Source organism: Hemitrygon akajei, chromosome 15, assembly GCF_048418815.1.
Source record: "Hemitrygon akajei chromosome 15, sHemAka1.3, whole genome shotgun sequence".
In the NCBI taxonomy this organism is placed as follows: domain Eukaryota; kingdom Metazoa; phylum Chordata; class Chondrichthyes; order Myliobatiformes; family Dasyatidae; genus Hemitrygon; species Hemitrygon akajei.
This window is the reverse complement of record NC_133138.1, coordinates 8,304,076-8,326,057: the sequence shown is the minus strand read 5'-3', so window position 1 is coordinate 8,326,057 and position 21,982 is coordinate 8,304,076. Positions and strand designations below refer to the sequence as shown.

The following is a 21,982-nucleotide window of genomic DNA, read 5'->3' as shown; positions in this document are numbered from 1 at the left end:
TGTCCAGCAAGCCCGGCTGAACATGTGGTTCCCGGGCAACGTGCCAGAGCTGGGCCTCAGGTTCCAATCAGCACTCATCTGTTCAGTTTAAGGGAGCTGAGCTCTGATGAGTACTGATCTCCAGCTTAGCTTTAAATGTGCCCTGACTGTCCCGTAGCAGGATTGTTGTCCAGTATTGTGATGTCAGAGCCCTGTGTCTTTTGTTGCATTCACAACCGGCTTCAAACTTTATTAAGCATTTTATTGGTTTTCTAAATTAAATGTTACATTATAGGTTGGCAGCCGGTGGGAGTAATGTAGCACATCAGCCTTCTGTGCACCTGAGCCGGTCGTGTGTGTTGATAAGGACCGCAATGTTGGAGAACAACCCTATTAATGTGATTCTGTAATTATGTGTCTACAAAATGAGATGTCATGCACAGTAAAACCTGGTGTTTATTTTTTTTCTAAGTTTCTGTCCACTAATCTCCCTTGCCCCACGTGTTCATCAGCTGAGCAGGAGTCTAGTGGAATGAGGTGCGAAATAATTTGACCTGTTAGCGGATAAATGTTAGTGCAGCTGTTAATAGCAGGGAAGAGATCTGTAATAATGAATTCCTGACAGAAATCCACTATTTTGTTTTATCTCCAGAGCAGCAGAGGTGGTGAAATCAGTATCATTAACTAGGATTATATGTTCGCCAAATGTGTGAATAGTCCATTGCTGCATCTCAAGCAGAACCTTCTCAGCTAACAGAGGGAAAGTTGGGGAAGTGATGTTGCAGTGTTGCCGTCGTCTCCAATCCATCTCTCTTCAAGCATAGGGTAGCCGCTGGCCCATAATGTAAAAGGGCTGCATGTACTCAGAAGGTTGATCAGCATCTGGGGAGAGAGTGAAAAACAAAATCAACGTTCCAAGCTGATTCCGATCTTTGCCCCTTAAAGAGAGGATCATCTATGGGTTAAGCTTTCCATTCTGCCAAAGAGTCTCAAACTCTTGATCTAAATCACTACCATCACGTCATTTGCATTAACTATTATCAGGATTGTTGTGCACTTCATTCTTCCTGAGCAAATTTCTGGGGATCCTTTTCTACTTGGCTTTGAGCTCAGCTTCCTATTTTCAGCATCTGCTCCACCCAGTACCACCAGACTTCAGCTGGAGTTAGTATTTGTCACAAGATTCCGTTCTGAGGGATTGTAGGGAGAGGGGCTGTGGTGTGGAGAGTGGAGGGGGGGGTGGTGGATATCAGAAAAGGGACCAGTGGCCAACTGCTGCTAAAAATATACATCCATGCTGACAACAGATACATATCAGGCTCAGTTTTCTTTGGATAGTTGGGAATTTCTGAAGAACTGTATCCAGCGGAAGAAAAGAGAATAAATTAGCAAAAAAAAAGCAGCACACCTGAGGACTGGGAGAAATTCAGAGACCAGCAGAGGAGGACAAAAGGCTTAATTAGGAAAGGGAAAAAAGATTATGAGAGAAAGCTGGCAGGGAACATAAAAACTGATTGTAAAAGCTTTTATAGATACGTGAAAAGAAAAAGATTGGACAAGACAAATGTAGGTCCTTTACAGTCAGAAACAGGTGAATTGATCATAGGGAACAAAGACATGGCAGACCAATTGAATAACTACTTTGGTTCTGTCTTCACTAAGGAGGACATAAATAATCTTCTGGAAATAGTAAGGGACCGAGGGTCTAGTGAGATGGAGGAACTGAGAGAAATACATGTTAGTAGGGAAGTGGTGTTAGGTAAATTGAAGGGATTAAAGGCAGATAAATCTCCAGGGCCAGATGGTCTGTATCCCAGAGGGCTTAAGGAAGTAGCCCAAGAAATAGTGGATGCACTAGTGATCATTTTTCAAAACTCCTTAAATTCTGGATTAGTTCCTGAGGATTGGAGGGTGGCTAATGTAACCCCACTTTTTAAAAAAGGAGGGAGAGAGAAACCAGGGAATTATAGACCGGTTAGTCTGACATCGGTGATGGGGAAAATGCTAGAGTCGATTATCAAAGATGTGATAACAGCACATCTGGAAAGAGGTGAAATCATCGGACAAAGTCAGCATGGATTTGTGAGAGAAAAATCATGTCTGACAAATCTTATAGAATTTTTTGAAGAGTGTATAGGGGAGAGCCAGTGGATGTGGTATATTTAGATTTTCAAAAGGCTTTTGACAAGGTCCCACACAGGAGATTAGTGTGCACACTTAAGCACACGGTATTGGGGGCATGGTATTGACGTGGATAGAGAATTGGTTGGCAGACAGGAAGCAAAGAGTGGGAGTAAACGGGACCTTTACAGAATGGCAGGCAGTGACTAGTGGGGTACCACAAGGCTCAGTGCTGGGACCCCAGTTGTTTACAATATATATTAATGATTTAGACGAGGGAATTAAATGCAGCATCTCCAAGTCTGCGGATGACACGAAGCTGGGCGGCGGTGTTAGCTGTGAGGAGGATGCTAAGAGGATGCAGGGTGACTTGGATAGGTTAGGTGAGTGGGCAAATTCATGGCAGATGCAATTTAATGTGGATAAATGTGAGGTTATCCACTTAGGTTGCAAGAACAGGAAAACAGATTATTATCTGAACGGTGGCCGATTAGGAAAAGGGGAGCTGCAACGAGACCTGGGTGTCATTGTACACCAGTCATTGAAGGTGGGCATGCAGGTACAGCAGGCGGTGAAAAAGGCAAATGGTATGTTGGCATTCATAGCAAAAGGATTTGAGTACAGGAGCAGGGAGGCTCTACTGCAGTTGTACAAGGCCTTGGTGAGACCGCACCTAGAATATTGTATGCTGTTTTGGTCCCCTAATCTGAGGAAAGACATTCTTGCCATAGAGGGAGTACAGAGAAGTTTCACCAGATTGATTCCTGGGATGGCAGGACTTTCATATGAAGAAAGACTGGATCGACTAGGCTTATACTCACTGGAATTTAGAAGATTGAGGGGGGATCTTATTAAAACGTATAAAATTCTACAGGGATTGGACAGGCTAGATGCAGGAAGATTGTTTCCAATGTTGGGAAAGTCCAGAACGAGGGGTCACAGTTTAAGGATAATGGGGAAGCCTTTTAGGACCGAGATGAGGAAGAACTTCTTCACACAGAGAGTGGTGAATCTGTGGAATTCTCTGCCACAGGAAACAGTTGAGGCTGGTTCATTGGCTATATTTAAGAGGAAGTTAGATATGGCCCTTGTGGCTAAAGGGATCAGGGGGTATGGAGAGAAAGCAGGTACAGGGTTCTGAGTTGAATGATCAGCCATGATCATACTGAATGGCGGTGCAGGCTCGAAGGGCCAAATGGCCTACTCATGCACCTATTTTCTATGTTTCTATGTTTCTAATATAGGTAGCATAAAAACTAATCATTTTTCACTGCGTGCGTTTTTCAAAGAAGAAAAAAATGTTCCTTAGATTTATTCATGCTGTAGAATTCTCTTATCCCTTTGATTCAGTTTATAACGGCATCAAATTACTTTTCACTTTTCATTTGTTTGCAATTGCAAGGATATTTCTTTGACAATATTATCAGCCCATTTCCCACCAGGATTCACTGTAAATGTCCTTGTTGCTTTTCATTTTCTAAGTTTGTTTCAGTGTGTCAATGTGCGCTTGTTTGTGATCTGTCAGTTCAGGAGAAGTCTGTACTAATCATCGTGCAATATGTGTGTGTGGCATTGATGTGTGTCCGATAGCGGGTTTGATTTCGGAAGTCTGGTTCTATTACAATTTTTATTTTTTCAGTTTAAAAGCAAGAGAAAAAGTTAATTTTGCACAATCCCTTTCTTAGCCTCAGGTTGTCCCAAAGCATTAAACTGTCAATAAAGTATTCCTTAAACTGTAGCCATTATTGTTATATATGAAATTCAGCAGCCAATTTATTCACAGCGAACCTCACAAAGGCAATGTGTGAATGATCGTGTAATCTGTTATGATAACTCTGCTTGGAAGTTAAAAATTGCTTAGAACACCAGGAATAACTTCTTAATGTCCTTTGAAATAACTTAATGGGATCTTGCTCAGACTGTGAATTTTCTACATCATGTTAATTGATCCCAGATTAGATTAAACTCCACATTGTGAAAGATGGAAACTGAATTTTGTGTGATGTGCAAGGTAACTGTTTTTGAATGAGATGATCTTGGATGTGAATTATTGTGAAGCTTTGCTCTTATTACACAATATTGCATAATCAATTATATCACATAATCAGTGTCACCAGCGATACCAGCCTATCACATACCAGCGTGTCACACCCTGCCCTCACTCATCAATTTATAAGGAAACTGGGAAATACAGTATATTGCTGACTCAAACAATAACACTTGTTTTGTAAAATTGCCCAAGGCAAATGTTGTCCTCAAAACCCTATTATACCTAATTGAAACAGAGTTACTTCAATATCTTCCCAAACTTCCACAATTTCAGGACCAGAATCAGAATCAGAATCAGACTTAATATCATCAGTGTGTATCGAGAAGTTTTGTTAGCTTTGAAGCAGCAGGAAAATGCAATACATAATAATAGAGAAAAAAACTGAATTACAGTAAGTATATCAGTAGTGCAAAAATGTAAAAAAAAAAGGGGAAAAAGTAGTGAGGTAGTTTTCGTGCATTCAATGTCCATTTTGAAATTTGATGGCAGAAGGGAAGAAGCTGTTCCTGAATCGTTGAGTGTGTGCCCTCACACTTCTGTACCTCCTTCCTCATGGTAACAATGAAAAGAGACCATGTCCTCGGTGTTGAGAATCCTTAATAAATGGATGCCGCCTTTTTGAAGCACTGCTCCTTGAAGATGTCCTGGATACTACGGATGCTAGTGCCCACGATGAGGCTGACTAAATTTACAACTCTCTGCAGCTTACTTTGATCCTGTGCAACAACCCCCTCCCCTCCCCCCCCCCCCGAACTAGATGTTGATGCAGCCAGTTAGAATGCTCTCAACGGTGCATCTGCAGGAATTTGCAAGTGTTTTAGGTGACGTACAAAATCTCCTCAAACTCCTAATGAAATATAGCAGCTGTCATGACTCCTTTGTAGCTGCATCAATCTGTTGGGTCCGGGATAGATCCTCAGAGATATTGACACCCAGGAACTTGAAACTGCTCACTCTCTCCACTTCTGATCCCTCAGTGAGGACTGATGTGTGTTCTCTCATCTTACCTTTTCTGAGTCCACAGTCAGTTCTTTAGTCTTACTGATGTTGAGTGCAAGGTTGTTGCTGTGACACCACTTAACAAGCTGATATATCTTACTCCTGTACGCCCTCTCATCACCATCTGAGACTCTAAAACTAGAATCAATACTTTTATTCATAGAAATCTATGCACAGCAGAGCAACTTCCCAGACAGCTACTGCATGCCATGTCCTTTGATGGAATAGGGTGGGGGCACAAATCCAGCACACAGTTTGTCCCTGTCTTCTGCATTTCAAAGGTTCAATTTAATGTCAGAGAAATGTATATAATATACATCCTGAAATGCTTTTCCTTTGCAAAACATCCAGAAAAACAGAAAAGTGCCCCAAGAATGAATGACAGTTAAGCGGGAGAACCCCAAAGTTCTCCCCCCCCCCCCACCCGCGCGTAAGTGGCGGTGAGCAACGATCCCCCCCTCCCCCCACCGCCAAAGCAAAAAGCGCACCCGCTACCGAGCACAAGCGTGAGCTAAGCGATAGCAAAGACACAGGCCTTGCAGTTACCCCAAAGACAATCGCAATTCATCCGGCATTCAGCAACCCAAAGGTTCTGTCTCTCCCAAATAAAGGAGAGGGAGCTGTCGCCCCCCCCCCCCCCCACTTCAGTGCAGAAGTCAGAGATGGCCTGACTCTCTGAGAGAACATTGCTGACAGTTCTACACACCCTCTTGGCTGGAGGTAAATATACCGAGGCCTATTATTTGTATATATTCAAACCTTGGTCAGAGAAGCAGGTTTGAAAACCATCTTAAAGGAGAAAAGAGCAGTACATTTGAGGAGAAAACCAGAGAGCAGAGCTTTGGTGGCTAAAGGCACTACCAGAACAGCTAAATTCAGGGCACGCAGACGGTCAGCACTGAAGGAGCACATGGGCAGAGAAAACATTAGTGATACGGAGGGGCTGAACTGTGGAGGGATTTGAAAGCAAGAGTAAGAATTTTAAGATGGAAGCATTGCTTATATAGGGTCCTAATTTACCCTCCCAAATTTGCATATTTTCCTCTGCTCCTCACATAAAGTTACTGATGCATTCTGGTTGATAGCTCCAACACCTCCTGTCTCACTCAAAGGCTTATTCTTCATGTTGGAAACCTCATGTCAGCAAAATGTTTCACCTTCCAATACAAATCATCCAAAAGCAACTGGAGGCTGGGCTATCAACCCTTCCCGCATTTGTGACCCTTTTCATCTGTAGCTCAGCATTTATGACTTAGTGTTGGCTGCTTTTGAGGTGGTAATATGCTTTAGCCTTATTGGATTGGGAACTGTAGTTCATGGGCCGTGTGTCTCCTCTATCCACATCCAGACATTTCTAACAGGTGAAGGCTGCCCCTGTAGGGGATGTGAGGCCAAGTTAACCACCGTACCTTGTTTGTTTGCAGGTTCCCCCATCCTTTGGTGCTGGGCCCCCCAGGCATGCACTCAACAGGGATCCCCCATCCTGCTATTGTGAGCACTTCCAGCAAACCGGACATGAGTCAGTACGACAATGGCCTCAGATGTGTGTAAGTAAAGAGTTGAAAAAGTTAGTGTTGTTTGCCCCTGCGGTGAAGAGCTGCCATAAGGACAGACTCTTTTAACTGGTCTGTGTGCTTCTAACACCCATCTTGCCCTGGATATTTGGCTTCACCATTGATAAACTAATAAAGTCCTCCAGCATCTGAAGTACAGCCTGGGAAATAACTTCCATCAAGAGGAATTAGAGGGGACACCTTTTCCGTAAATATATGACGCATGATTCTCTGGGTTCCATTTCCCCTTCTGCTGCCTGTAAGGAGTTTGTACATTCGCCCCATGTCCGTGTGGGTATCCTCCGGGTGCTCCGGTTTCCTCCCACAGTCCAAAGACAAACTGATTGATAGGTTAATTGGTCATTGTAAGTTGTCCCGTGATAGGCTAGGGTTAAATTAAGGGTTGCTGGGTGGTGTGGTTCAAAGGGTTTAAAGGGTCTATTCCGCGCTGTATCTCAATAAACAATGGAGTAAGTAATTATGCAAATGACCTATAAAAGCATCCGTCATCATTAAAAAGTCTTCTTTCACTTGTTTATGTACATGATGCGCTGACAAATCACAAGTCTTTGTGGCTTGCAGTAGGTATTGTGTAATATCGTTCAATAAGAAGCTGCCTGTTGTTCCTCCCTTTCTGCTGGGAATTGAACGACTGACATAGTGTCTTTAAGGTTTATACATCCAGAAGCATAGTGAATGATGCAATTCAAGCTGATACTGAGAAATGCAAGTCCACCACCCTGCCTTAATCATTTTCCTCTGTGGTAATCATTCTCTGGCTATTTTGCCTCACTCCATAAATAGATCCAAGCACTTCGCGACGCAAGACCAGGAGACAGGAGCAGAATTAGGTCATCTGGCCTATTAAGTTTGCTCTGCCATTCCATCATGGCCAATTTATTTTCCCTCTCAAACCCATTCTCCTGTCTTCTCCCTGCAGCCGGTGACACCCTTACTAATCAAGTACATATCAGCCCTCCGCTTTAAATACACCCATTGACGTGGCCTCCACAGGCTCCTGTGACAACAGATTCCACAGACTCACCACCCTCTGGCTAAAGAACTTTCTCTTTGTCTCCATCCTAAAGGGACGTTCTGTTTTGAGGCTGCATCCTGGGTGTCTGGAATGGCATAATACCCCTTTTGGAATAATGAGGGGATCTTTTACTGAGGTACTCCCGGAATTAACCTTGTTGTCGCTCCTGGAGCAGTTATTGTATTGCTGTACCTCCTCCCTACACACCAGCACCATCCAAAACTGCCAGACTCAGTCCATTGTTGCCACGGCTACAGCACAAGATGGCCACCCAGAACCCAGGCATTCTAATGGTGTACTGGGCCACACATGAAGCCTGACACCCTGCTATTGTGCTCATTGAGTGAACAATAGCAGGACGGCAGACACAAGTCTTTCTGATTTCTTTCTTGATTTTCAAAGGACAATTCAAACTAAGACTTGGTTCAGCAACTGATGGCAACTCTTTGGTTCCTCAGCCAGCTAACCGAATTTCAGGTGTGAACCCAGACATAGCATTGTCAAAGTATTTGACTTGAAGGCCTAGCATTTAATTACCATATAACATGAAGCAGAATTAGGCCATTCAGCCCATCGAGTCTGTTCCAACATTCCATCAAGGCTGATTTATTATCCCTCTCAACCCCAATCTCTTGCCTAATCCCTGTAATCTGTGATGTCCTTACTAACCAAGAACCTATCAAACTCTACTTTAAAGATACCCAAAGGCTGGCCTCCACAGCGGTCCATGGCAATGAATTACACAGATTTCTTTATTGTTGAAGAAATTTCCCCTCATCTCTGTTCTACAGGATTGTCCTTCCATTCTGTTCCTAGACTCCTCCATATAGGAGACATCCTCTCCACATCCACTCTATCTAGACCTTTCAATATTCAATAGGTTCAATGAGATTTCTCCCCCCCCCCCCATTCTTCTAAACTCCAGTGAGTACAAAATATTTTCCTCAAACATTAACCCTTTCATTCCTGGTATCATTTTCGTGAGTCTCCTCTGGACCCTCTCTAATGCCAGTCCATCCATTCTTAGATAAAGGGTCAAAATTGCTCACTGTACTTCAAGTGCAGTCTGACCAATGCCTTACAAAGCCTCAGTATTACATGACCACACACAGAATCTTCCAGCTGGGGGCATTGGATTGAGATGAAAGGAGGGAACCACAATTGATTTTTCCCTCCCTGGCTTGGTGCCTTTGAGACCAGTTATAGCGCCTCTCATTGCCAGCTGGGTTGAAATCAGCTTACTCAGCACAGTCCAGGGATCTTCTGCCTTGTGAAGCTCTGTAATGTGGTAATTTTAGTCAGTAATACATCAAGAAAATGCAACAGAAGTGAATTTCTATGGGTTACACTTACATTTCTAGAGAGAGCCTGTCAGCATTTAAGTTATACCCAGACGGAAATCATATACATATTCAAATTATGCATTTAAAAAAGCATTTCTGATTCACAATTCTCATTACTTAATGAAGAGACACTGAAGATAAAGATAATTTTGCCTAAGTTCTGCAGGGAAGTGTGAAGCTGGAAGTAATTATTCTCTTAGCTAGGTGGAATGCTAAGCAACTGTTACTTATAAATTATATAATTGAAGAGTTATGTTATATTTGGCACTGTATGAATCAGTTTGGGATAGAAGTTACTAACAGATGCAAAATGTTAAACAGACAGTATTCTTTTATGACTAGAATTAAGCTACAACAGTTAACCTTCATCATCTTTAAATACCATGTGTTAACGAACAGTTGACAAAAGAAAGTAGAAACAATCTGGATTTTAAAGCCCCCCTCTTCCACCTTTCATCGGGGCATTTCTGCTGCATTATTGTATAATTAGATTAGTGCATGCAGCAAAACATTGTTTTTTTGACTAATTTGAAACACTAGCTTGGTCAAAAGAAAAGCTTGTTTCACAAACTGCCTTCAGATTGAGCCAAATTTGCCATTTGTGTATTTGATCATGTTCCAGCAGTGGCTTAAACTTTTGCTGTGCTGCTTTGCAATTTTAAAGTAAAGTATTAAAATAAGGTAACAAAAGATAACAGCTATGCAGTGTCTTTGGTACAGTTCAGCTTTCTGTCAAGATTTCAGTGAAATCTTCCCGTAGAAAGGGGATTTGATAAATACACTAGGTCTTTAGACTAAAACCTGTTTCTTTTTATGTGCTGCAAGGCTGATAAATGATAACAATTATTCTTTTCTCCTGTGTAATTATATGAAATGCTTACCGTGCATGCCTGCTTTCTCAGAAGAGTGGAAGATATCACATTGTCAGATTTGCTTTTCAACTCAGTGGAATTTATTTGTAAGATAATACATATCAGGGTATCTCAGTAGATTTTGCTGTTAATATGCCTATTTCAAAAAGAATACTTGGATGTAGCACATTGAACATTCTAGGAAGATCATGCACCCAGGAACATCCCCTCGCAACTTTTTTCGAGTTAGTAGATGGTAAATTAGATAGGTTTCCTGACAGCCTTGTGATCTTAATTTAAAAAAAAATCACTCAATAGAATCATAGGAGCCTCTAGAAAGTTGTCCTTGAATCCATCTCGACTGTTCATTTTCTGTATTTCACTGCGATCCTCCACTGGCCACAAGCAATACTGTCCTTTAAGACGATGAAATTACAAAGAAAAACTTTGAAACAATAAAGGTAGAACCACAATGAAGTTCTGAGGTTCAGACCCATAAAAGGCAGAATGTCTTGTTTTAGCAAGCATTTATTTTTACATAAATTACAATCTATAAGCATTGGGTTTGCCATGACAGGATTGGTGGTAGCTTTCAAGAAGGCCAAGGTGCTGGTAATAGGTAGTCCAGGTCTCAGAAGGTAGAATAGAGCCTGGGGATCACTGATGTTCAAAAGTTCAAAGTACATTCATTATCAAAGTTTGCATACTATATACAACCTTAGGACTTGTCTCCTTACAGGCAGCCACGAAACAAAGAAACCCAATAGAACCCATGAAAATCCAGACCATCAAACACCTGGTGTGCAAGCTGAATGCCCGCATGTCCCTCTCCCCCAGTCTACAGACTCTGAGCTTTTCAATCTGACCCGGCGCTTCAGTCAGCCAAACAGCAGTCATTCCTTGCCTTTGGACCCAGGCTGTGCCGCTGCGAGCCACTCCCAGGCTTGGGGCCTGCCACCTTGATTCGGCCCATACTCACCGTTTCCGAGCCGGCCCAGCACTGGAACTGGTCGAACACCAGCTTGTTGCTCACTCTCAGGCCCAGGTACTGCCTCCTTGCTTCAGTTCTGCCACTTCAACCGGGCTTCAAGCCCGCTGCCGCAATGGCCGAACTTTGGCTTGTTCCCTCTGTCAGCTAGACCATGGGCTTAATGCCACGTCTGAGAGGGCCTGATCTTCTGCGGGCACACTGAAAGCGATGCTGAATTTCATCATCAGTGTCTGCTTCACTGGGAGGTGTCTCCTCAGGTATGGATCATGGTTGATCGTCTGCAAGCTCTTGCTATGAGTCTTCTTTGCAGACGGAGAGAGGACCTTTATCTTGCCAGGAGCTTTTCATCAGAGCCAATCTCAGTGAAAACCAATGTCAGACAAGAGTGAGTCATTGCCCTGTCACTTCTCTCAATATTTCTCACCGCAGTGTTGCACTTCCCCTCTGAAAAACTTTCCGCAGGAGCGAAACTAAACTTCGGAGCAAATGGAAGGCTGTTCAGTGAACAGCATTTCCACTACAGAATTAAGGTCACTCGAACCTCAGCAGTGAAGCGGCACTATGCTGACAACGCTTGCCTTTAGGGTGAGCACGAAGCAGTCAATGCCTTACTTGTTGGAGCACATGAGAGGATGGTCTGTGTGTGTGTGGTTTAACGCTTTCAGGTAGATCTGAAAGAGTTCAGTATTAATGCTTCACTAGCTCTCATGGGCAAAGATCTTTTGAGAATCAAGCATTTCTTGTTGCATTTGTAAATTCTCAGTGGTTCATTGATTCTTGTGTTCTTGATCTTGAGTTTACTCAGAATGAATTTAACAGGTTGGTCAAAGTGAAAATGGGCAGCATCACTGCTTTGATAAAACATCAACTCCGGGATTTTGCTAGTCTGCCATTCTTACTTCATCTTTGATATTCAAACTAGAATTGAAAGTGAGAATAAAAAGTCAATACCTTGTTTCATTATGCTACTAAACAATGCTAACAATGAGTTACTTCACTGGGGTTGCTGGCGGAGCTGCTGCCTCACGCAGCCAGTGACCAGGGGTCAGTCCTGACCTCCCGTGCTCTCTGAGTGGAGTGTGCATCTTTTCCCTGAAAACACATGTCTTCCTGCAGTTTTATAACCCACACCCCTGAGATGTACAGATTGAGGAGTTAATCAGCCATTATAAATTGTCCCTAGTATGCAGGTGAGTGGGAGAATCTGAGAGGTGTGAAGGGGTATGGGGGGGAATAAAATGAAATTAGTGTAGGTGGATGCCTGATGGTCACTGCATAACGCGATGACAGCTTATTCTTAAACACTGTACTATTTTTGTCCTTTAGGAAACCTAATCCTGAACCAAAAAGGGAAAAAGAGAGTAAAAAGCCAACCATTAAAAAGCCCCTCAATGCATTTATGCTGTACATGAAAGAAATGAGGGCAAAGGTCGTAGCCGAGTGTACTCTGAAAGAGAGCGCTGCCATCAATCAGATTTTGGGTAGAAGAGTAAGTAAATTATATATACCAACAGTGATCTTTGTGCATCTGTCTGTTCCTTACTATTCTCCAACTGAGGGAAATAACAAGTACATCATGAACACTCCCTCACTACTCCCATTTGTCACTATTTTTTACATTTTTTATTGGAACTTTTTTTGTATTGCACTATACTGCTGCCACATAACAACAAATTTCACAACGTATGTCTGTGATAATAAACCTGATCCGGATCTCAAAAGTGCCTTGCGAACCCCAAGCAGAGGTCGTCAGAATTCTGGTGAGGTGAATACGTGTCCAGTTTTTTTTTACCACCCGGTGCAGTGAAGGAAAATAAATCCAATTTGCTTCCTCATTTTTTTCCCCTCTCAAGTCAAAAGGACACCAGAAGGTCTGTAGCTTGTTTAGACAGGCACCATTTTTATTAACCACCGCCCCCTCCCCCCCACCACAACCACCACCACCACCACACTTATCCAGGAGATCAAAGTTAAATCTTGGTCTGGAGGGCATAGTCTCTGAGAGCTTTTCTGTTTGAAACCACTGAAGGGCCTCCGGCTGTAGGAGGTGGGGGGAGGGAATTCTATTGCAGTCACACATGGGACAAGATTTTCCATGGGGGTCGGGCTTTCTGAGACGACATGCTTTCATCTCGGGCTTTCTGATAACGTCATCATTGGAAATGTGTATTGCAGAGGATGCTTGCTCTTCAATGCAAATATAATAGTTGCCATTATTGTATTTTTATTGACACAGTGGCATGCTCTTTCCCGTGAAGAACAGGCAAAGTACTATGAACTGGCAAGGAAAGAGAGACAACTACACATGCAGCTTTACCCAGGCTGGTCTGCCAGGGATAACTATGTAAGTTAACTTCTAAAGCTCAGTGATTATCAGTGGTTAACGGTAGAAACAGCTGATTCTATTTAGACTGAATGGTGATGATGTTCTGGAAAATACTACCTGACCAACATTTCCCTGCTTTCTTCACTTACACTCTTCTGAAGACAACTACACACCAGTGCCTCACCAACTGATGCAAATGCAGCAATTAATCTTTTGTTACTACACATTGCTCATTTTTAGTTGATTCCACAATGTATTACTATAATCTTTCCCCGTTCGGTTCTGTGAACTCATCCTCGAGGCAAGCTTTGTGAATTTGATTTGTCTGGTCTGTATGAAGTTTAAAGTCCCCCATGGTTATCACATTATCTTGCTGACGTTTCATCTCCTACCTGCAAGGCGGTGAAGCTGCTTATACTGACTTCACCAGAGAAGGAGTATTCCAGATATTGACACCAGATTGGCTGTAGCCTTTTCACTGAACTTGTGTTGTGTGAATTCAATGCACAATCTGTTCTAAAGATTCACAACTGATGCTCTGTGCTATATTGTTGCTGCCATGCATTGGCAGGGTACATGCCTGAAGTGCCTCCAAATACCCTGAGGATATAGAAAATCTTTCCAGCTCTTCCACCTACTACAGAACCAAAAAGTACAGACCTCGCTTTCACCCATGTTATCTGATCCTTCGGTGATCTGTTCCAGCGGCCGCCTGCAGTTGCTCCTGTCACCTCGTACCTCCCCTGGAGAAAGTGCAGGTTAACTTCCTGTTTGCAAGCTGGTTTTCAGGAGAGCTAGCCACTAGAATCATAGAGAGGTATACAGCAAAAAACAGGCTCTTCAATACACAGAGTGCGTGTGAATCATCAAACCCTCGTTTACACTAAGCCTGTGTTAATCCCATTTTAAATTATTCACAGTTTCTGCTGATGCATCCAGCAAATCAAACGTGAAATAACAATAGCCAGTCTCTGAAGTCATCACAATGTGCAGGAAACACCAGCGTTGACCACATCGACGCTGAATGAGTGGCATTCATCATCAAGAACCCTCACAGTCTAGGCCAGTGGTCCCCAACCACCGGGCCATGGACCGGTACCGGGCCGCAAAGCATGTGCTACCGGGCCGCGAGGAAACAATATCATTTGCCGATATGCAACAATATGAGCCGGCTGCACCTTTCCTCATTCCCTGTCACGCCCACTGTTGAACTTGAACCCGTGTGAGGTCATCAGTCGTCTAAACGCAGTGATACCCTTGCGCCAGGGATCACTAGTTGGCCTCAGGTAACCGGCTGCCTCGCGCGGCCGGCAAGAACTGCCGTTGCTACTGGCCTGGAGTGTGGACAGATGGGCGCCACCTCTAAATCTGTTTATCACACTGAATGTTCATGGGGAACCCAGTGCTAAAATATTCGCAGACGGCCTAATTCGGGCTCAGGGTTTCGTAAGTAGCAGAGCAGCTACCTCGCTGCGATCTACTGAAAGTCATCCCTTGGCCGATAGATCCTACCTACCTACAAGGGGGGTGGGTACACGCCCTGTCGCATTCCTCGCTCGGTTGGTCGCTCTCTCTGGACTGCGACCGCCGCGGCCACGGTATGGGGACCTCCGGGCCCTTACCTTGTCCTCTCACTGGTGTGTTGCAATGATTTTATATGTTCATACAAGGAAAATAAGCATTGTCTGTTTAATATCCAAACGTTACTTAAAATGTTATGATGCTATTGACTTATAAGTGAGTTATAATTGACTTCTCACTATATTCATCCAAGGAAAATATGCACTGTGTGTTTAATATTAAATTCATTAGATAAGCCCTTTTAGAAACTAAATTGAGCGTATTAGCCACTTATAAATGACTTATAGTTGACTTATCACCTATATTACCGTGGTGATTAACACCACCCCCCCCCCCCCCACCAGTCAGCTGGTCCGTAAGAATATTGTCAATATTAAACTGGTCCGCGGTGCAAAAAAGGTTGGTGACCCCTGATCTAGGCCATGCTCTCTTCTCACTGCTGCCATCAGGAAAGAGGTTCAGGAACCTTAGGTCCCACACCACCAAGTTCAGGAACAGCTGTTACCCTTCAACCATCAGGCTCCTGAACCCACATGGATAACTTCAATCACCTCAGCTCTGAACTGATTCCACAACCTTTGGATTCACTTTCAAGGACTCTACAACTCACATTCTCAGTATTATTTGTTCACGTGGTTGTTTATTTATTTATTATTCTTTTGTGTATTTAGTGGTCAGTCTTTGCAGTTTTTCTGATTCTATTGTATTTATTGTTCTAATGTGAATGCCTGCAAGAAAATGGATCTCAGATAACGTAAACATATTTTGTTAATAAATTCACTTTGAACTTTGAGCTTTGAAGTACAAAATAAATCTGCTGCCTTCATTGCAGTCTCAAAAAATGAGTTAACCACATATCCCATTGTCTGTACTTGTTTCTAATTGCTATATCCTCAGTATTCAATCTCATCACCCTCCTTGTTGGCTTGATTGGGTTCCAAAAAGACCAGAAGAGCGTTGTGCTGTTAGAGAAGGCAGTGTAATTTATAACCCTATTTGGTAACTTTTCATAATATTCTGCTAAGTTTGCAAACCTTTGTATGATACGATAAAGATTAGAGGAGCACATGCACTTCCTGGTAACAAGCCAACTTGTTTTATCTTGTGTAATGGAACATAAAACCATAATGTGAGGAAACGGGGTGTTAAAAGAAATATGAAAATCTGAAAAAAGCGGAAGAATTCAATGATTCTAGCACATAGGAGGCATTCTACATTTCAAAAACAGGAAGATCAATCTTTTGCTATATAAAACTTTAGTCGGTCCGGACTGGAGTACCTGTGTGCATTTCTGGTCAACACGTAATAGAAAGGATATGGAGACTATGGAAAGGGGGCAAAGGGATGCTGCCTGGATTAGAGAGTCTGACAAACCTGGGTTGTCCACCCTAGACATTTGGATGCTAAAGGGAGACTGGATAGACTTCTGTATAATTACGAAAGGCATAAATAAGATGCAGTAGATCTTTTCCCCAGGGTATATACATGTTAAACACCAGAGGACATGTTCTTTAAGATTAGAGAGGTAAAGCTTAAAGGTGACGTGAGGAGCAAGTTTTTATGCAGGGAATGGTAAGTGCCTAGAATGGGTTACCAGGAGTGGTAGTGGAAGCCAGCAGTCTGGTGGGATGTAGGAGGCTTTTAGATAGACACATGTATATGATGGGATTGGAGTGATACGAGAGATGGGCTGTTATGTTGAATAAGACGTTGATGAGGCCTAATATTAGATTAGATTAGATTAGATACAACTTTATTATCATTGTGCTGAGTAAAGATACAAAGCCAATGAAATGCAATTAGCACCTAACCAGAAGTGCAAAGAATAGTGTTATTATATGCAGTTTTGGTCACCTACCCACAGGAAAGATGTAAATAACTTTGGAAGAGTGCAGTGAAAATTGACAAGGATGTTGCCAGATCTGAAGGACTCAAGTTATATGGAAAGATTGAATAGGTTAGGACTTTATTCCTTGGAATGTAGAAGATTAAGAGGAGATTTAATAGAGGTATACAAAGTTATGAAGGATACAGATAGGGTATACGCAAGCAGACTTTTTCCAGTGTGATTGGGTGGGACTAGAACTAGAGATCAAGGGTTTTGGGTGAAAGGTGAAAAGGGGAACATGAGGGGAAATGTCTTCACTCAGAGGGTCGTGAGAGTGTGGAACGAGCTGACAGCACAAGTGGTGTATGTGAGCTTGATGTCATTGTTTAAGAGAAGTTTGGATGGGTACATGGATAGGAGGGGTATGGAGGGCTATGGTCCCTGTGCAGGTCGATAGGAACAGGCAGTTTAAATGGCTTGGACTAGATGGACTGAATGGCCTGTTTCTGTGATGTACTTTTCTATAATATGGATGAAACGCAGAAGGAGGACATTTCATATAAATTAATTACAAGATCAGCACAACATAGTGGGCCAAATGGCCTCTCCAGTGCTGTATTGTTCTGTGTTCTTAGGAGATCTTTGAGTAGTGATATTCAGTAGCTGGGATTATTTTTAATGGACATGTCAGCAATTTGTGATAAGATCTTCACACCACCCACCCTGGCTGAATCAAAGGAAGAGTTCAAGGAAAGCTTCAGTTTCAATCATCTCTCCCACTTTGTACATCTTCAGTATTTTCACTAGCTTACACATCAAACTAAGAATAAAGTATGCTGGGAAGGTTAGACAGCATCTGTAGAGAGATACAGTTCATTCCTCAGATCAATGATCTTCGTTCTAACTTTTCCTAGTGTGACAACAGGCCCAAAGTTCAAAGTAAATTTGTTATCCAAGTGTATATATGTTACTATATACCACCTTGAGGTTCATTTTCTTGCAGGAGTTACAGAGGTAAAAAGAAATACAATAGAATTTACAAAACTATACATAAACAAAGACTGACAAACAAGCAACGTACAAAAGAAAAATAACAAAAAAAACTACCGAATGCAAGAGATTCTGCAGGTACTGGAAATCCAGAGCCACACACTCAAAAATGTTCAGCAGGTCAGGCAGCATCAATGTGGATAATATTGAGTTATAAAAGTTATCAGCTTGAGGCACTAAATCTATTTATTTTCTCCATACAAGCTACCTGAACTGATGAATATTTACAGAACTTTCTTTAAATTTCAGAGTTGCATCATCTGTGGTATTTTGCTTTTGGGACTCCCTGATTAATTTAGTATATGACACTATTGTCTTACTAAAATTATTTATCACAAAGAATTTGAAAGAGACAGCAACTTGCACCAGTTCTATAAGCAAAATTAAAATGAGTACCACACAAGTTAGATATACTACGCACATTTGACTCTCAGTCTCAGTTCAGTTATTTTAAATTAAGTGTGAGTGAGTGTTTGTGTCTACGCGTGTGTGTGTGTGCAGGTGTGCATATGTGCCTGTGTGTATGTGTGCATGAATCTGGTTTCATGCCCCACCTCCTTTACCAGCCTCCTGATATTGGCCATCAAGTTTCACACATGATTATTAACCACTTGAATAGGTTAGGGGAGGAAGGACAAGTTACTACAAGAAATCATTGGGGCATTAATGATGATGTTTGCAAGGTCCATACGTATCCTTATCTATAGCTAACTTAAGGATTTGTGGTCAGTGTTCACTATCTGCTCTCCCACTGAAAGTTCGATCACTTGGCCGTACTTATCCCCCAACACCAGGTCAAATACAGCCCCTCCTCTTGTTGGACTATCTATATATTGATTTAAGGAACCCTCCTGAATGCACCTAGCAAATTCTGCTCCATCTAAACCTCTTGCACAAAGAAGATTCCATTTTATGTTAGGGAAGTTGAAGTCTCTCATGACAACAACCCTATTGTTTTTACACCTTTTCTTAATCTTCTTGCTTATCTGTTCCTCAATGTCCCAGTGGTTTTTGGGAGGAGGTCTGTAGTGCATCCCATCAGAAAGGTTGCACCCACATATAGACTCAGTGGACGACACTTTCATTATGTCCCCGCTGAATGCAGATGTGATGTTGTCCCTGATTAATAGTGCAACTGCACCCCCACCAAACCTCTTTTGCCTCTCTCTATCTTTTCTAAAACATTGAAACCCTGGGACATTAAGCACCCATCCCTGTCCTTATCTCAACCAAGTCACTGAAATGGCTACAACTCCTAGTCTGCCTGGAGGTCAGTGACTGGTGTTGTTGGGCAGGGATCAGTTCTGGGACCCCTGTTCTTTGCAGCGTTTGTAAATGACCTGGATGTGGAAGTGGAAGGGTAGCTTAGTAAGACTACAGATGTCACAAAGGTTGGGGTTGTTCTGGAAAGTGTAGAAGGTCATTGTAGGTTACAACGGAACATAGACGGGATGGAGAGTTGGACTGAGAATTGGCAGATAGAGTTCAATGCAGAAATGCGTGAAGAGATACATTTTGGAAAATAGAACTTGAAGATGCTGTACAAGATTAATGGCAGGATTCTTAGCAGTGTGGAGGAACAGAGAGATCTCAGAGATTGAGTCCATGGATCACTCAAGGTTACCACACAACTTGATATGGTGGATAAGAAGGTGTATTGTGTGCTGGCCTTCATTAGTCAGGGGATTATGTTCTAAAGCCCCAAGGTAATATTGCAGCTTCACTTCTGGTCCCTTTGTAGAGAGGGTGCAGAGGAGATTCACTAGGATGCTGCCTGGATTAGAGAGGGTGCAGAGGAGATTCACCTGGATGCTGCCTGGATTAGAGAGGGTGCAGAGGAGATTTACCAGGATGCTGCCTGGATTAGAGAGGGTGCAGAGGAGATTTACCAGGATGCTGCCTGGATTAGAGAGGGTGCAGAGGAGATTCACCAGGATGCTGCCTGGATTAGAGAGGGTGCAGAGGAGATTTACCAGGATGCTGCCTGGATTAGAGAGGGTGCAGAGGAGATTCACCAGGATGCTGTGTGGAATAGAGAGGGTGCAGAGGAGATTCACCAGGATGCTGCCTGGATTAGAGAGGGTGCAGAGGAGATTTACCAGGATGCTGCCTGGATTAGAGAGGGTGCAGAGGAGATTCACCAGGATGCTGCCTGGATTAGAGAGGGTGCAGAGGAGATTTACCAGGATGCTGCCTGGATTAGAGAGGGTGCAGAGGAGATTCACCAGGATGCTGCCTGGATTAGAGAGGGTGCAGAGGAGATTGACCAGGATGCTGCCTCGATTAGAGAGCATGTTTTAGGAGAGGTCAAGAGGCCTAAAGCTCTTCTCTTTGGAGTGATGGAGGATGAGAGATGACTTGATCTCAGTATATAAGATTATGAGGCATTGATAGAGTGGACAGTCAGCGTTCTTTTCCCAGGGTTGCACTGATCAATACCAGAGGAGATCCGTTTAAGGTGAGCAGAGGAAAGTTTAGTGGAGATGTCTGAGATAACTATTTTACACAAGAATTGGCTGGTGTCTGGAATGCATTGCCAGGGACGATGCTGATAGCTGATACAATATAGGTATTACTGATGCTACAGGGGCATTTAAAAGACAATTAGGTAGGCACATGGATGGAAGGAAAATGGAGGGATATGGGCTACATAGGAGGGAAGGGTTAGATTAATCATATAAGCTTGTATTTTTATATTGGTTGGCACACATCATGGCTTGAAGGGCCTGGATTGTACTGTACTGTTTTATGTTCCTAATGTAGAAATTAGTGCTTTGTTGGAGCTGAAGGTAGGGAAACAATAAGAGGCAGAAAAATGGTTTAAAAATCTGTGGAAGGCAATACTCCAGACCATTTGCAGCTGAATGAGGTGGAGAACCATAGCATCATAGATCAAAGACAGCAGCGGAACGAGTTAGATCCAAATGTAAAGTCATTGATTCCATACGTATCACCAATATTCAGCCAATGAAAGGAGAGTTAGAATGGCATTTTGGCACTCAAGCGGTGAAGTCACTTTGTGCAGGATCCAGCCCTTCATTTCAATGGGGATTGTTATACAAAAAGAAAGTAAATGTCTTTGTTATGTTTCAACTTAATGCTTTTAATTATTTATTATTTATAAGTACCTCTTATGCTTCTTGTTAATCAGTTTACTTTAAAGTATTTTTTACCCTTAGAAATATGGATAGGTATATGGACAGGAAAGGAATGGAGGGTTATGGGCTGAGTGCAGGTTGGTGGGACTAGGTGAGAGTAAGCATTCGGCATGGACTAGAAGGGCCGAGATGGCCTGTTTCCGTGCTGTAATTGTTATATGGTTATAGCTTTCTAAACTTTCATTGCTTCTAAGTATTTGCAACATTTAAAAACTACCAATTATCAGCCTTATTTCCTCAAATAATGGGGTTTCCCTTCCTCCACCAATGATGGAGCCCTCTCCTCTGTTTCCCAGACTTTTGGACTCACCTCATCTTCCCTCTGCCTTGATAGGTATAGAGTTCCTCTTGCCCTCACCTGGCACTACATAATCCTCCACATTCAACACACTCTCCACAGCTTCCACCATCTTCAACAGGATTCAACCACCAATCACATCTTTACCCCCCCCCCCCACTCTCCGCTTTCCACAGCAATCGCTCCCTCCATGACTCCCTTTCTAATTCATCTCTCCCCCCCACTAATGGCACATTCTCCTGTAAGTGACCAAAACGTACACCTGCCCACTTACCTTCCCCTCACCTCCATTCAGGGCCCCAAACAATCATCCCAGGTGAGGCGGCACTTCACCGGCAAATCTGTTGGGATCATCTACTGCATCTGGTGCTCATGATGCAGTCTCCTCAATGTCAATAGGTGCAGGAGTAGGCCATTGGGCCCTTCGAGCCAGCACCGCCACTCACTGTGATCATGGCTGATCATCCACAATCAGTACCCCGTTCCTGCCCTCTCCCCATATCCCTTGACTCCACTATCTTTAAGAGCTCTATCTGACTCTTTCTTGAAAGCATCCAGAGATGTTGGTGTGACCCGTCGTAAATTGGGGGACTGCTTTGTTGAGCACCTCCGCTCCATCCACTAAAAGCGGAAATTCCTGGTGGTCAGCCAACAACACCCACAAAATGCTGGTAGAACACAGCAAGCTAGGCAGCTTCTACAGGGAGAAGTGGGCCGAGACCCGAAACGTCGACAGCGCTTCTCCCTATAGATGCTGCCTAGCCTGCTGTGTTCCACCAGCATTTTGTGTGTGTTGTTGTTTGAATTTCCAGCATCTG

General features: G+C 43.0%; 1 protein-coding gene and 1 long non-coding RNA gene across 9 annotated transcripts in view; one reads left to right on the top strand and one right to left on the bottom strand.

Annotated features, from left to right (window-relative positions):
* tcf7 (transcription factor 7) overlaps nt 1–21,982 on the top strand; it is a 228,810-nt gene that overhangs the window by 186,347 nt on the left and 20,481 nt on the right. For all 8 annotated transcript variants that reach the window (XM_073067143.1, XM_073067144.1, XM_073067148.1 and 5 more), the window contains 3 exons: nt 6,574–6,696; nt 12,250–12,412; nt 13,160–13,267. In XM_073067143.1, coding sequence (XP_072923244.1) covers nt 6,574–6,696; nt 12,250–12,412; nt 13,160–13,267 — 394 coding nt within the window. The remainder of the gene's footprint in view (nt 1–6,573; nt 6,697–12,249; nt 12,413–13,159; nt 13,268–21,982) is intronic.
* On the bottom strand, nt 228–11,103 carry LOC140739155 (uncharacterized). The gene is made up of 2 exons (XR_012101572.1): nt 10,912–11,103; nt 228–861 (listed from the first exon to the last, which is right to left on the bottom strand). It is a non-coding gene; the product is annotated as an uncharacterized lncRNA (long non-coding RNA).